The sequence below is a fragment of the Microdochium trichocladiopsis genome (genome assembly GCF_020744255.1).
Source record: "Microdochium trichocladiopsis strain MPI-CAGE-CH-0230 chromosome Unknown B0I36scaffold_7, whole genome shotgun sequence".
Taxonomy (NCBI): domain Eukaryota; kingdom Fungi; phylum Ascomycota; class Sordariomycetes; order Xylariales; family Microdochiaceae; genus Microdochium; species Microdochium trichocladiopsis.
The window spans coordinates 3,046,659-3,059,477 of record NW_025763550.1 but is presented as its reverse complement, the minus strand read 5'-3'; the positions used below and the strand labels follow the sequence as shown (position 1 = coordinate 3,059,477).

The 12,819-nt window shown below is 57.0% G+C and overlaps 4 protein-coding genes across 4 annotated transcripts; 1 reads left to right on the top strand and 3 right to left on the bottom strand.

Moving 5' to 3' along the window:
- Positions 1–2,696: 2,696 nt before the first annotated feature.
- On the bottom strand, positions 2,697–3,779 carry B0I36DRAFT_351549 (uncharacterized protein; the record flags this gene model as incomplete). The annotated part of the gene is made up of 1 exon (XM_046157020.1): positions 2,697–3,779. One exon carries the CDS (start codon positions 3,777–3,779, stop codon positions 2,697–2,699), a length of 1,083 nt encoding a protein of 360 aa, XP_046010927.1.
- An 817-nt stretch (positions 3,780–4,596) lies between these two features.
- On the bottom strand, positions 4,597–5,797 carry B0I36DRAFT_293064 (uncharacterized protein). The gene is made up of 2 exons (XM_046151779.1): positions 5,634–5,797; positions 4,597–5,471 (listed from the first exon to the last, which is right to left on the bottom strand). The coding sequence occupies exons 1-2, from the start codon at positions 5,710–5,712 to the stop codon at positions 4,723–4,725; spliced, it is 828 nt and encodes a 275-aa protein (XP_046010926.1). The 5' UTR covers positions 5,713–5,797; the 3' UTR covers positions 4,597–4,722.
- Positions 5,798–6,177: 380 nt separating this feature from the next.
- On the bottom strand, positions 6,178–7,613 carry B0I36DRAFT_247374 (glycoside hydrolase superfamily; the record flags this gene model as incomplete). The annotated part of the gene is made up of 2 exons (XM_046150305.1): positions 6,178–6,281; positions 6,389–7,613. The coding sequence occupies 2 exons, from the start codon at positions 7,611–7,613 to the stop codon at positions 6,178–6,180; spliced, it is 1,329 nt and encodes a 442-aa protein (XP_046010925.1).
- Positions 7,614–9,473: 1,860 nt separating this feature from the next.
- B0I36DRAFT_351546 (uncharacterized protein) lies at positions 9,474–12,698 on the top strand (the record flags this gene model as incomplete). The annotated part of the gene is made up of 6 exons (XM_046157019.1): positions 9,474–9,872; positions 11,218–11,315; positions 11,760–11,897; positions 12,109–12,371; positions 12,497–12,531; positions 12,648–12,698. 6 exons carry the CDS (start codon positions 9,474–9,476, stop codon positions 12,696–12,698), a joined length of 984 nt encoding a protein of 327 aa, XP_046010924.1.
- Positions 12,699–12,819: the final 121 nt, after the last annotated feature.

Below are 12,819 nucleotides of genomic sequence, written 5' to 3'. Positions count from 1 at the left end.
ATCTTTGTCTGACCACATTGGCTATCAAGGGGCGCCACCGGTGCGCAGAGAGCCACTAGCAAGAGCGGGAAGCCCCGGCAAGATCCTGTCGCCCCCTTGGACATTGCCTCACCTTCGTAATATACGCCATTCGCTGGCTTCGTTGGCGGCTAAGTCGGCATCCGGGTGATCGAGTATCACCCCCCCTCCTGAGGCATTTTCGCAACAGAGACTTGTGATCTTGTCTGGCACAGCCGAGGGATGGTAGAGCGATAAAGACTGAATCGCGACAACCCTTCTATCGTCCGCGGCCGCGTAGCCAGGGCGACGCAATCCACACATGACGGCAAGCCAACAGCCCCTGTCCATGATTGGCAGGCTCAGGGTGCGGAGACCAAAGCTTGCACCGTCAACGTCCCACTGCAGCGACATGGTCCTCCCATGTATTGACTGCGACCCCTCCTTGATAGTCGCCTTGATACTCGTGTTACTGACATGATCTCTGTCCGTCATGCAACCGCTAGCAGCGGGGATGACTTGTACATCATCCTTTTACCGGAATTGGCTACTGCGCACGCACGTCCCGGTCCCACACATGTGTGGTTGCGCACCCAACATCGAGGCTGCGCAAAAACTCGAACAGAAATTGCTTCGACTCCACGATTCCGTGGCCGAAGAGATCCATCGTCGGGCGTAGGAGGGTCAGGTGCATCCCACACGGGCAGAATCGTACTGGTATCCGCACCACGCGGCCCGCGCAGACATGGCAAGAAAGGATGCCGGTGCAGTATTCCCGTTATCTCAATCACAGGAAGGCCGTCAGGGTTCATCGGACGAAGGTGTTCTGGCTCCATTGTCCCCCACAAGGCGCGGGGAGATCAGACCAAGGGACCTGTCTATACGGCGAACCACTTCCAGCAGCGCTCCTCTGATTCGACAATCTTCCGCAAACAAGCCTTTGAAGGGCCCACAGCCTCTGGCGGAAGTCCTCTTCTTGACATCGATCGATGCCACCTCAGTCCACAAAAGTGTTCCGGATGGCTGGGAGCTCTTCAAGGTGCGGCCATAGCAAGTCGGCACGGACAGCCGGCGGGCACCATCTGATGCGTCACTGTTGACTTTGTCATGCGGCGGGGCTTGTGGACTTGTGGCGCTCTTCTCCTATCTGGACCCTTCGAGTGTTGCTTAGAATCCGAAGTGCAAGAGCTTGAGCCTAAAATACCACCGCGGCAGATTTGTGGCAGCCAATGAAGACGTGTTTTAGCTTTACTTCCACCGACCGCCCAATGGTCAATGCCCAAAGCCCAATGTATGGGGCCGGAAATGCTTCAACTACAAGTTGGTATACCCTCACCGCAACAGTCGAACAGGCCAACACCCCTGGTTGGTGACCTGATCAAAGCGGAAAGGCATAAGTTGGCAGAAGCTGCTAGCCAGGCAATGCGTAGGCCAAACACACAACATCTTGTCCTTCATCATCCACGTGATGATGACTCTGGTCTACCAGCCTATCTGAGGAATTGGGGTTCTCGCTTGAGACCAACGGCCTCAACTCTGCAGTACTACAGATGGTCTTCAAATATTTACTCGGAGCTGCTGTCTGCAATGACCATACGCCAGGCTCCACATCGCAGGGCCAAAGGAGAGAGACATGCGGGTGTGATGCACATCACCCTTTGTTGAATGGGCAGTGTTGCTCTTTTTGGACAAAAAGGTCGTTTTGATAGGCAGGGCTACAGAATCCCCACACTACCGATTATGGCCAAAGTGTGTGTTTCAAGGCTGGTTAAGCATCCTGTCAGATGTTTAAATGGACCACGCGGTCGTTTAGGCAGCAGCCCTGACCCTGGGTGGTGGGGTGTGGGCATTATAGCCATCTCGTGCACGCCCCCGACTCATAATGAGTCATTCTGATCTTCAAGCTGCCTTATAAAGTCGGGAGGACCCCCTCTTCCATGATTGAGGTGGAGGCAATCATCCAGGGGTCTTCCAAACAGCATACACCGCGCGTACTGGGAAGTGCAGGAAACGATTACACGACTGTCCTCGAGGATTCGCAAACCATACGAGATGTCGAACAAAGCGCCAGACGCATAAACGATAGAATCGATGGGACAAACATGATCCCCCTTTGCCGTAACGCCATCTTCTAAGGACAACTTCAGCGCCTAAAGACGCTAGTCGGCATCCTGAGCTCCGACCGGTCGCCGGTTCTTCATGGCAAACAGTCCAATACAAGCGCCCCGGGCCGATGCTTCCTTGTTGGCAAACGCTAGTCGGATCTCGAACTCATGGGTCTGACGTCCGAGGAAACTTACGAACATCCCGGTCCGATCTTCGATGGATACGCAGAATTTGTCATCGAACAGGGCCTCGTCGAATGGTACCCAACGAACCGAGGAAAACCAGCATGCGATGTTTGCTTGAATACGAACACGTCTTTGCCAGCATCGTCGCAGTCTCACGAGCCGTCAGCTACATCTTCGCAACACGGCGGAGCATTCTCCGTGGGCAAGGACGCTTCGGCACCGACACCGCAACCTGCACCCACGGGGCTCTCCGCATGGGTAAGCATTGCCTCGCGTGTCAAAGGGAGACGTTTGACATTGCTCAAGGCGGTCTCCGTGTCTGTCTGCAGCAATGAACTCCTCTTCGAGGGCTCAGATTGTTCGTTTTGACTACTAAGCTATCATCTAGCGTGACATGAGAAGACCTTTTCAAACTCGGCTCGTCACACTCTCTGCACTAATAGACCTTCCAAACGTATGCAGGTCCCGGCCCGTCAACGTCTGAATAATATCCTCAAACTTGGCGCGGTGCCGCAGGTACTCCTCGACGTTCAGCACCGCGTCCACAACCGTAATGTCCATGGCGATCTTGACATTCTCGTCCGGCCCGGGTGGCCGCCCGTCCGGCTTCTCCATCTGCGACTTCGCCCTCTTCGCGTTCTTCTTCTGCACCGCCTGCGCCCACGTGACGATGTTGATCTTCAAGTGCACCAGCCTCGTCTGCGGCTGCAGCACCCACACGGGGTATCTGTCGTCGCCAGACACGTTCACCCTGACCACCCGATTGACGCGGAACACCTGGTCCACGGTGGACTGCTGCTCGGGCGTGACGGGGATCCCCCCCACGCTCCGGACGTAGTCCGTGAGCACCTCGTCCAGCACGTCCAGCTGCTCGCGCGGCAAGGGGCCGTACTCGCGCAGGAACTCGTCGAGGAACCTGCCGTGGACCTGGCCGCGCGGCATGGTCCTGTTGTACGTCGAAGCGGTGGTGTTCTTGATGCTGTACAGGCCCATCAGGGGCCCCATCATGGCGCGGTACGCGGCGCTGGCGGTGTTGGACAGCGCGACGATGGCCTCGTCGGCCTCGTTGACGTTCCAGAGCTCGCTACCCGCGCCATTCTGGACGACCTGGTTGACCAGCAGGATCGCCGTGTATAAGTGGGCGATTGAGGATGCCGAGACCAGGTGGTCGTGCAGCTTCTCGGCCTCGTCAGCCTGATCTTTGCTTGCTTCTGGTGAGAGAATGTTGACAGTGACTGGCATCGGGGCAATGTTGTTCTTGATGGCGATGTCGGCCGAGGTCGCGTTGACGACGCGGGTCAGCGCGTTGATGTGCTCGGCGCGAGACGTGCTGGAGTCGACGCCGCGGTAGGAGTAGGAGCCCCGGCGACCATTTGGTGTCGGGTCGGCGAACTGCACGCGGAGTTCCAGTGGCTCGCCACTGACTTGATTGCTAAAGGCTACATGGTCGAGGCTCTGCAGGAGCTGCTGCGGTGGCGGTGAAGACAGCATGATTCAGGCATGTGAGTAATTATGAAGCCTGCTTGACCGCACAATGTGACGATAGAGGGCGTGATGACCTTGGGTCTGGGCTTGTGTCTCCCGTGGTGGAGGGTATGACTGTACCTGCTTTATATGTAATGCCCGCATCACACGTCATAATTGACTTGCTGACCATCTCGGAGTCAAGGCGCTGCAGTCTAGATCCGGCTGCACTCCGCAATCTGAGACTAGCTCATGATATCAACATGCGTACACAAAGTATGTCGGTTTAGCAAGATCGCAAAGCCGATGGCTCAAGCCTTTTCATTGGACAGCCCTCTGGACAGGGTTCCCTACTCGTGTATTTACGTGCGTCTGTCATGTGATGTATGCTTCTGTCGTGCGTCCATGCCTTCTTCACAGACAATTCGTCTCTCGCGGCATGACCGAGTTGCAACGCCTCATGCCCCTTACGAAACACAAACAAAAAAAAAGTCGGCATGTTTCGCAGCGAGAGAATCCCCCGCCTCACAAACGAAATGTTTCACTTGACTTGTTGCTGGCAAAAAGTTTCCAGCCATTTTCCCAGCAGACTCCAAGGCCTGGCCGCCCGCATGGGGCATAGGGGCGCCACCGATGCGGCCTGGCGTTGTTATTGTCTCATCACAATGCGAGACAATGCGGAGTATAACCGCCCCAGACATCATCTGCCGCGCCAACCCGGGGACCTAGAGATATCTGCGGATACGCATGGCCAGCAACAGTCCGCGCTTTGATGGGGTCAGGCAGGGAGCCCGTCACTCCTCTCAACAACTTGGTCTGCGAGGACCTTCTTCTCTGGATTGCCGCATGAGTCTACTAGTTCCACACAAGCCTAGTCGCCCTAAACACTTGAAGCTGAAATCAGCAATGCCGCAGCTTCTACATTGCCCAGAGTCTAGAGTCGGCTCATCCTTCCTGCCTGCTTGCTGCATCACTGCGCACTGGCAAACCACCACCCAGCAGCCAGCGCGGCGACAACCGGACTGCCATACAACACCACATGCGACGCGATACTAAGCATCCCCTTGCTCACCACACCTTTGATCTTCTCATCCATAGCCGCCGACTCATTGACCCGGGGGAACTCAACATCCGGGACCTCCTCGACCCCGAGGAACTCGCACAGCGGCCCCCACCCGCTCCCAAGCTCATACTCGAGCAGCCTCGACCGGGGCGTGATCTCGCGGACATGCTCATAGTGCCGCTCGTAAAACCCCCTCGACACCACGCGCATCTCGTTCCAGCTCCCCGCGCCCATCCACCCCCTCGCCCAGCGGTGGTGCACGCTCACGGGCGGGCCGAGGTACCACCTGTCCAGGCGGGCGACCAGGTTCGACGCAAAGTCGTACAGGTGGCGGGACACGTTGTCGTCGAAGCTGCGGAACCACTTCTCCGTGTCGCGCTGCACGAGGACCACCTTGGCGTCCGGGTACGCGGCGAGGAGCTCGTCGGCGAAGCAGATGGCCGGGACGTCCGTGACGGCGGCGTAGCCGGCCAGCACCGTGTCCCACTGGGCCTGGGTCGTGAAAAGCTTTCCGCCGCTGCCCTGTTGCTGGTCAGGTGGTGAGAACTTTGCGTCGAGCGCGGCGTTCCAGGTCGCGCAGTGGTCGACGTGGTCGTAGAGCTCAAACGCGTGGTAGCATGGTGCGCCGAGGAGGATCTCTAGCGCGGCTTTCATTGCTGTGTCGATGGAGGTTTAGTTCGGAGTCATGTTAGTCGCTCGGCTATCCAAATAAGGGCTCCCCTGTTTGTTTATCGGCCTTTCGTCTGCGAATCGTTCTGCAGAGACGATTGTCGTCGCCTGGACGCAGCGAGACCTTTTTGTCAGAAATTGTCACTCACAAGAGGTAGCTGTGCGGGAGAAGCCCAGTGATAGCACACGCATGGGCACTTTACGTGCCGCTACGTGTTGGTCATCCATGATATCCTTTGCGGACGTGAGAATGCACTCAAGTCGATTGCGGAATAATTGCTGTCACGGGTAGAAGGTGGCAGTCTACGTGAGGTCTGGTGCGGTATCCCACGATAGAAAGGCAGCCACCAAGTAAGACGGGAAGCACCTATGACGCTATCGCCAAGGGTTGGTGGCTCTGATTGGTTGCATGGCCAGCCTCCCAAATCCACTGTGCACAGGCGTCGAGGTCCCCGAATACCTCAAGGTAGGTTCTCGAATCTATCCCTGGCACTGGCACAATCTATCAGGCCAGTTCTGAAACGAAACAGACCGGGTGCGATCACAGCTCTTCCAGTGCAAGAAATTTTGTTGGTTGTCTCATTACGGCTAATCATTACTTCGTCTCTGCGACGACGTGGAACAGAGCGCCTGATTCCACTCATCTACGAACATCAAGACGGCGGCGACGAAAGCATCCACACTCAGTGTACCTTAGTCCAGCTTTGTCGGGTTGGTCGCCTGGATCCAAGGCTTCCAGTACTTCTCGATGCCCTCGGCAAAGTTCCAGCCAGTCCAGTCAAAGTTGGTCAAGCCCCCTGTCGCATCTTTGTCAGCGTCATTCCACAGGCCAATTTTTCAATGTCTTTCTTGGGACCAAAATCTCTTTCTTGGGACCAAAATCTCCTTAAGAAAAAAGACTTACAAGTATCCTCCAGCCCCTGGACCCCGGAGCGGATGCGGTAGCTGCCAGCCAGACTCCACATGGCCCAGGAGATGTTGTGCTTGCGGGTAAAGTCCTGGAGGCAGTTCTGGAGGGTGGCGTTGTAGAGGCTCGCGTCCTGGGCGTTGCCAAACTCGGACAGCATGACGGGCGTGATGCGCTGCGGCGGGGGGCAGTCGCCGGTGATGTCGCATCCCTTGGGCGCGTCTATGCCGAGGGCGTTGAAGCCGCTGCGGAAGAGCCCGGCCTCGATGACGTCGCAGGTGCCCGTGTCCATGTCCTCGCTGCCGGTGTAGAGGTGGAGCTCCCAGACAATCTTGTCGGCCCAGGGGTGGGAGTCGAGGTCAAAGTATACCGGGTCGCGGCGGGCGGCGTCGCGGACGGCGGTGCACTTGTAGCAGGGGGCGGTGAGGATGTTCTTGCGGGTGGTGAGGGCCGAGAGGTCCTGGTCGTACTGCATGCCGGACCAGGTGATGAGGAGGTCTGGGTTGGCGTTGTGGATGGCGTCGGCGCCGGCCGTCATGTTGCCGACGAGAGTCTGCCAGTTGTAGTAGAGGTTGGTGATGTTGTAACTCTCGCGCAGCTCGTTGCGGAGTGACATGGAGGCGACGTTGGGGTGGTCCAGTGCCCATTTCGCGACGTAGGAAAGGCCGCGGAGCCAGTTGGCGACGGGGAAGTTGACGTCGTCGAACCACGCGTTGCCGTCCGTGTGCGAGCAGCACCACTGCGCCTTGCCCACGTGCACGTCTGGGTGCACAAAGATGCCCCGTTTCGCTGCTGCCCGGGCGATGTCGCTCCAAATCTCGAAGCGGCCCGTCTGCTTGGTCCACCCGGGGTTCTTCGCGATGACCTCGTTGGTCACCTTGGTCCCGTTGACATACCCCAGCGCCTGGATCATGGCCACCTCGAGCGGCACGTCCTCGCCCCCGCGCAGGTAGATCTCGTCAATCATCTCGATCGCGTATCCCATCCGCAGGTAGTTCCACCCCACGCCCGCCACCTGGTCTAGGATCTCGTCGACCGACGCCCACTCGAGGCCTTCGGGGATCATCGTCTCGCCGCTCATCGGCCAGTTCACGCCCGCCCAGTGCACGACGTCGCCCCGCGCATTGACGACATCGCGGCCCTTGGTGTTGAGCGGGCCATAGGGCCAGGCGGACGAGTTGGCGGATCGCCGGTCAGGAGCGACAATCGTGTCCTTGGTCATCCAACGCGGCTCTGTCGGGCCGCTGCTGGGCAGGTTGAGAAAGGCAGCAGTGGCCGACGCAGCCAAGAATGGCAGCGACAGCAGCATGCTTGTCGTGGACGAGGTCTTCATGTTGGCTTTGGTGGACAAGGCGACAACAAAGGCGAGCGTGCTTGAGCGAGAGCTGCCCGTGGAAGAGTCACGGTACACAAAGAGACGGGGCCGCAGGCTCAGTAGCTATATACCCCGACCTGGGGTAAACACCGCCAGTCCACCAGGTCGTGTTGGGGATGGATCTTCATGTGCCAGTCCTTTGCACCTTGCTGTCGGCTCTGGCTGCGTCATGGGCGCGGTATCCCCAAAAGGCCCCTGGCATCGGCAGATCACCCCCAGAATCTTTCTTCCCGGGGGTGGTCTCCACGCTCTCCACGGGCATTGGCGCGCAAGAGACCAACACGCCCGGCATTTCTAAAAGTCAGCGGTTTGGCTCGGCCTCGGGTGACATCGACCGAGCATGTGGAGACCCGACCCTAGTCGCGGTCAGGGGTATTTTTCTCCACGATTTGCGGTCCGACTGCGGGGAATCCCAGCGAGCCAAGCCGCCGGACCGCCGTTTCTTGATTTTCCCACAGAGAACTTTGCTTGTGCAGTTCTTGGTGGTCCGACCTCGTACATCCTGCGTAGGCACCTGCCAGTGCAGGGGGGCAAAGTCCGGCGCCCAGCACCGGGAGGGCCGGGGAATTGCGACGTGACATCACTCGGTGAACCTGGTCTTGTCGGTGGTCTCGCATCAGCGAGAATAACTGCCCTTGTCCCCTGGTTGTTGCTGTTGCATAAATAAACCTTTACGCACAAAACCATTGTCTCCGTCTGTGCAAGAATTTTGTCATGTGAGCCCCACTCGGCAGGTTTGGAGCAAGAGCACATGCTCGTTCCTTTACTGTTGGAATGTGTTTGCTCGCTGGCAAAACCAAGCTGATGCTCCAACTACCCATGTGTGCATAATAAGATCTTGAGAAACACCGACAATGAAAAATTTTAGGATCTTGCAAACTACAAAGCCGATGCGCGTACTCTGTGTTTGTGGGCATATTCAGTTCAATATTCTGCTGAAGCGAGGAATAGGCTTGTTGCGTCGCGTTGCTTGCCTCGCTCCCGACAGAGCAAACGAAGCTGCAATACAAGGGCCAGCCAAGTCAAGTCTGAGAAACGGGTTCAAAGAGGAGATCTGGCTGGCCCCCAACAGCTTGCGGCGAGTAGTTTCAACTCAAGAGAAGGTCCCTCGCTGGACGGAGCAATATTGTAGCACTGGGGATTTGTTTTCAAGCTTACCAGCGCCACCCAAAAATCCCTTTTCACACGTTCAGGGCCGCGGCGCAAGTTCCTGCCTGGGGAAACGATGGGCTTCGAGACATGAACATGCAGTCTACTTTCACCTCGCGCTTGCCTGTGGCTTTTATAAAATCTCGTATTTGATCATGATCGGCGTTCAAACCACGTATGACCGGCAGAGTTCTTACATGCCCAGGACCGATACTTCTCTTGCAACACCACTGTCAGACCTTACGATCACTGCGAAGTCTACCAAAGTCTGGATAGAGCAAAATCACGCACGCGGAACAAGCGCAGCATATTGGCTGCTCAGCATTCGGGGATACGAGTAGTAGTGGCTACAAAATGACCGCCTCTTCGACACCAAAGAGCGCACGCCGCACCCAGCTGGCGGATCCAGCCACGGACGTGATCACCATCGCGGTTGAGAAGATGGATGCCCAGAGTATGTCTGGAAGCCCAACTGCCAGCGCAATTTTCGTTTGCATGCACCATGCACTTTCCTCCTCGATAGCCCGTCTCTGGTTGGTATGAAGAAACTGACTCGAAATGCAAGGCATGCTCTGCGACCCACGGCACGGCGGCTGCGCCAACATCCGGCCTCGGAACTGCTTCTTGGCCACCCCAAAGAGCTCACCCAACCCAAAGGCCGTCTGCATCTACTGCACGACGAGTGACCCGGATCTGAACTCTGACAATGGCAATGGCGCCGAAGACGACGATAATCGCGAAGGCGGACAGCTACCGACGGACGTATATGACACCCCGGACGGGCAGGACCTGTGCTTCTGCCGCAGCGCCGAACATGACGAGACGCACGCTGATCGGGCGATGGCGTCGCGCAACTTCCGCCTGCGCGAGCCTGCAGTCGCGAACAGCCACGGGTCTGAGCACTTTCGCGCCCGCAGGATCGCGAGCTGTGACGAGTGCTATGAGAAGGAAGTCGATGTAAATCATGCGGCAGCGGCAGCATCGGCGGCAGCAGCATTTCTAGCAGACGTCCAAGTCACTCCGAGCCCGAAGTTTGCAAGCCTCAGCCCGGCCACGGCAGCAAGCAAGAAGCAACTCAGAAAGACATCCAACAAGGCCGCCAAAGGCAACAAGTCTCCCACCACCACGAAGAGTAGTAGTACCCAAGCAAACGCGGCGACGAAAGCGCTGACGCCGCCTCTGCCAACATCGCGTGTCGTCCCGCTGGTGTACTACCCACAGACCACATCTCCGCACGCACGGCTCGACCACCTGAGGTCGGACTACTATGCTCTCTCGTCGGCGGGGAAGATGAACTGGTGGGTCGCGGCAGTCGATGATGCGCTCCAGCAGCGCCCGGGCACGTACGAGGCGACCGCGGAGGAGTCTGCCAAGATCGCGGCGATCATCAGTAGAGAGGAGGAGGCAGAGTGTGTGACGTGCGAGGAGCGGAAGAGGGTCGAGCGGGACTTTGCGGTCAAGATCTGGCGTACAGGAGGGAGCGTGGTCATTGAAAGTGGCGAGGAGTGTCTCGCGTGCGAGTCGGGCTGAGATGAGATCAATTCCCTCAAGACGGTGGCAGCCTTGATGTCTCGGTGTATCCTCCAACATGGAGCTTGACACACGGAACGCAGACTGCATCTCGCTATCTTCGAGATCTACGCAACAATATTTAGAGGCATAATGGTTTCCTGGACTTTGGCAGATGGCATTGTGCCTTTGATAATCCCATGTTCATGGACAGGTCGTGAACACCCAGCTCGAGTAGGTCAAAGAACGAGGTTCATCGCAAGCATACGTGTTTAAGATGTCGAGACAATACACCCGTACGCTTGTGGCCGCCGCCATGATGAGCACTCTCCGGCGTCCACAGGCAGCATATGGACACTGGGACTGGAAATCACAGCACCTAGCTCCAGGGCAAGACCTTATAAGCCCAACCAAGAGTCATCCCCGGTACAGACAGCCAAGCCAGGGCAGAGGGTTCAAAGACATGTTGCAATCCTCGTCTGGCCTAGTGGTTGGAATTAAGTCACAACACACTGATCTGGTCGGAGGGCCGAGTCCGGCATTTCGAGTCGCCAAGTGTGCAAGGCAATACCCTCGCTAGGTTCTGCACCCCCCTTTTTTGCCCCTTTTTGCTCTTTTTTCTTTCTTGGTGTTACTTGCGGCAAGAGGTGCAGTCGTGCTGCCAGTTGTGGAGTGGTCAGGTCGCCGCGGTCAGCAAACGGCGTGCTTACGTGGTCCACGATTACTTCCCTCATCGCCACCACCGTCGCCTTTCTCACCAACACCTCACCTCAACATCACTTCGCATGACTAGCAAAAGCTCTCCACATGCTCCTCCATCTTTGCCCCCATACTTTTGTCGCCGCATCATGCTTCCAGCAAGCCTCACAATGCTGCCATTGGCGTTGGCTGGTAGGCAGGCCCGGTATGAGTGGCGACACAGCCGACGTTGTTCAATGGCTCTCGCCACCACGACGCCGCCATTCTGCTAGATCAGCACCACGGCCCGCCACCAGCCCCCACAGCAATCCCGTCATATCAAGTAGCCAGATCAAAGGCAAGAGGCGATTGCAAGCCAAGAAAAGACGCGGCAACTGCTCCTTCGCGAGGCACGGAAGCGCTTCGCGCACCCACACGCATGCTCTTGCTGTTCTGGGATCGTGGGACCACGCGCTGGCGAAATGGTCCATGTATAGCCCGCGCAGATATTCGACGCTCGGTGGCTTTGTGATACCCTCTGCACGGGCCCAGACTTGAGCAATGTTCTCGAGGCATTGCGTGGCTACGGGGGCGTAGGGCTCTGGCTGTGTCGTTTTGGGGTTGTTTGTTGCTGCTGCCCTCGCTGTTGGTAAACAGCGCGCCCATCCGTGTCGCGTCCTGCGCCCGCGAGTACGAGGCCAGCAGCACCGAGGGGCTCTCCTTGTCGTCGTCTTATGACGAGTACACGATCTTGCTGATCGGCAGGTCCGTCGACACGCCGCCGGGCTGGTCAAGGTAGTCGCGCCACCAGGCCCGAGAGAACTTGATGGCGACTTTAGTCGCGCGGTCGTAATCAAGCGTGCGGAAACATGTCTGGATATCGATGGGGGGGGGGGGGGGGGTTCGAGCTGCGAGATGTCCATGCGCTGCAGGCACGGCATTAACGTTGTGCAAAAGACGGCACGGTAGTCAGTTATTATTGTCTTGTTATTGGTAATACGGGTAGTCACGGTAATTGTGTTAGCCGCCTTGTTGTTCCGCAGGGCGACGACGGGAGTGTCGTGAATAAGCCTGGTTCCCTGGACGGCCTTTACCTTGACTACTATAGCGTCCATAATAACCTTCATACCGCCGTTAAGGCGGGACCAGGGCTCCCCGCTGTCGACGGCGGCCTAGGAGTTAACGTAGTCGCAGATGGTCTCGAGCATGACCTGGACAAAGAGGCTGGTGGATCTGAACATACTTATGTTAGCGTCAGTAGGGGAGGATGTGAGTCTACGTAGTGAGCGGGATACCTACGTATCAAACGACTCGGCAGCCACGGTCTCGTCAAATGTGAGCCTAATGTAGTAGATTGAAAAATCAGCGGTAAGTTCAAACATCATCTTGTATAGCAGGTATTAATTCGGCTTACAGAGGCTCTGCTCGAGTAAGCAGCCAGCTTCGCGTCGATTAAGTATCGAGACCATTAGCTAGGAAGCGATTAAAGGCTTCATCGAATTTGCCCTCCTTATTAAAGGGGTACTTGATAAACAGTGTGTCTAGTACCTCGTTGAGTTTCAGTTCACCGTTGAGGTCAGGGACAAGCGCCTCTGAACTTCATCGTTGGTATAAGAGCAGCATGATATATACGAATAATCATCAATTATGTTTCTTTTGGAGAGCAAGGTCGGTTCTAGACCAAGTAACAACTATTGTTGCAAAGAAAGTAATGGTG

Coding starts and splice junctions, on each gene's coding strand:
- B0I36DRAFT_293064 (XM_046151779.1), bottom strand. CDS start 5,712: ATGGATGACCAACACGTAGCGGCACGTAAAGTGCCCATGCGTGTGCTA. Junction 5,472..5,633: donor CTCCCGCACAGCTACCTCTT/GTGAGTGACAAT, acceptor CCATCGACACAG/CAATGAAAGCCGCGCTAGAG.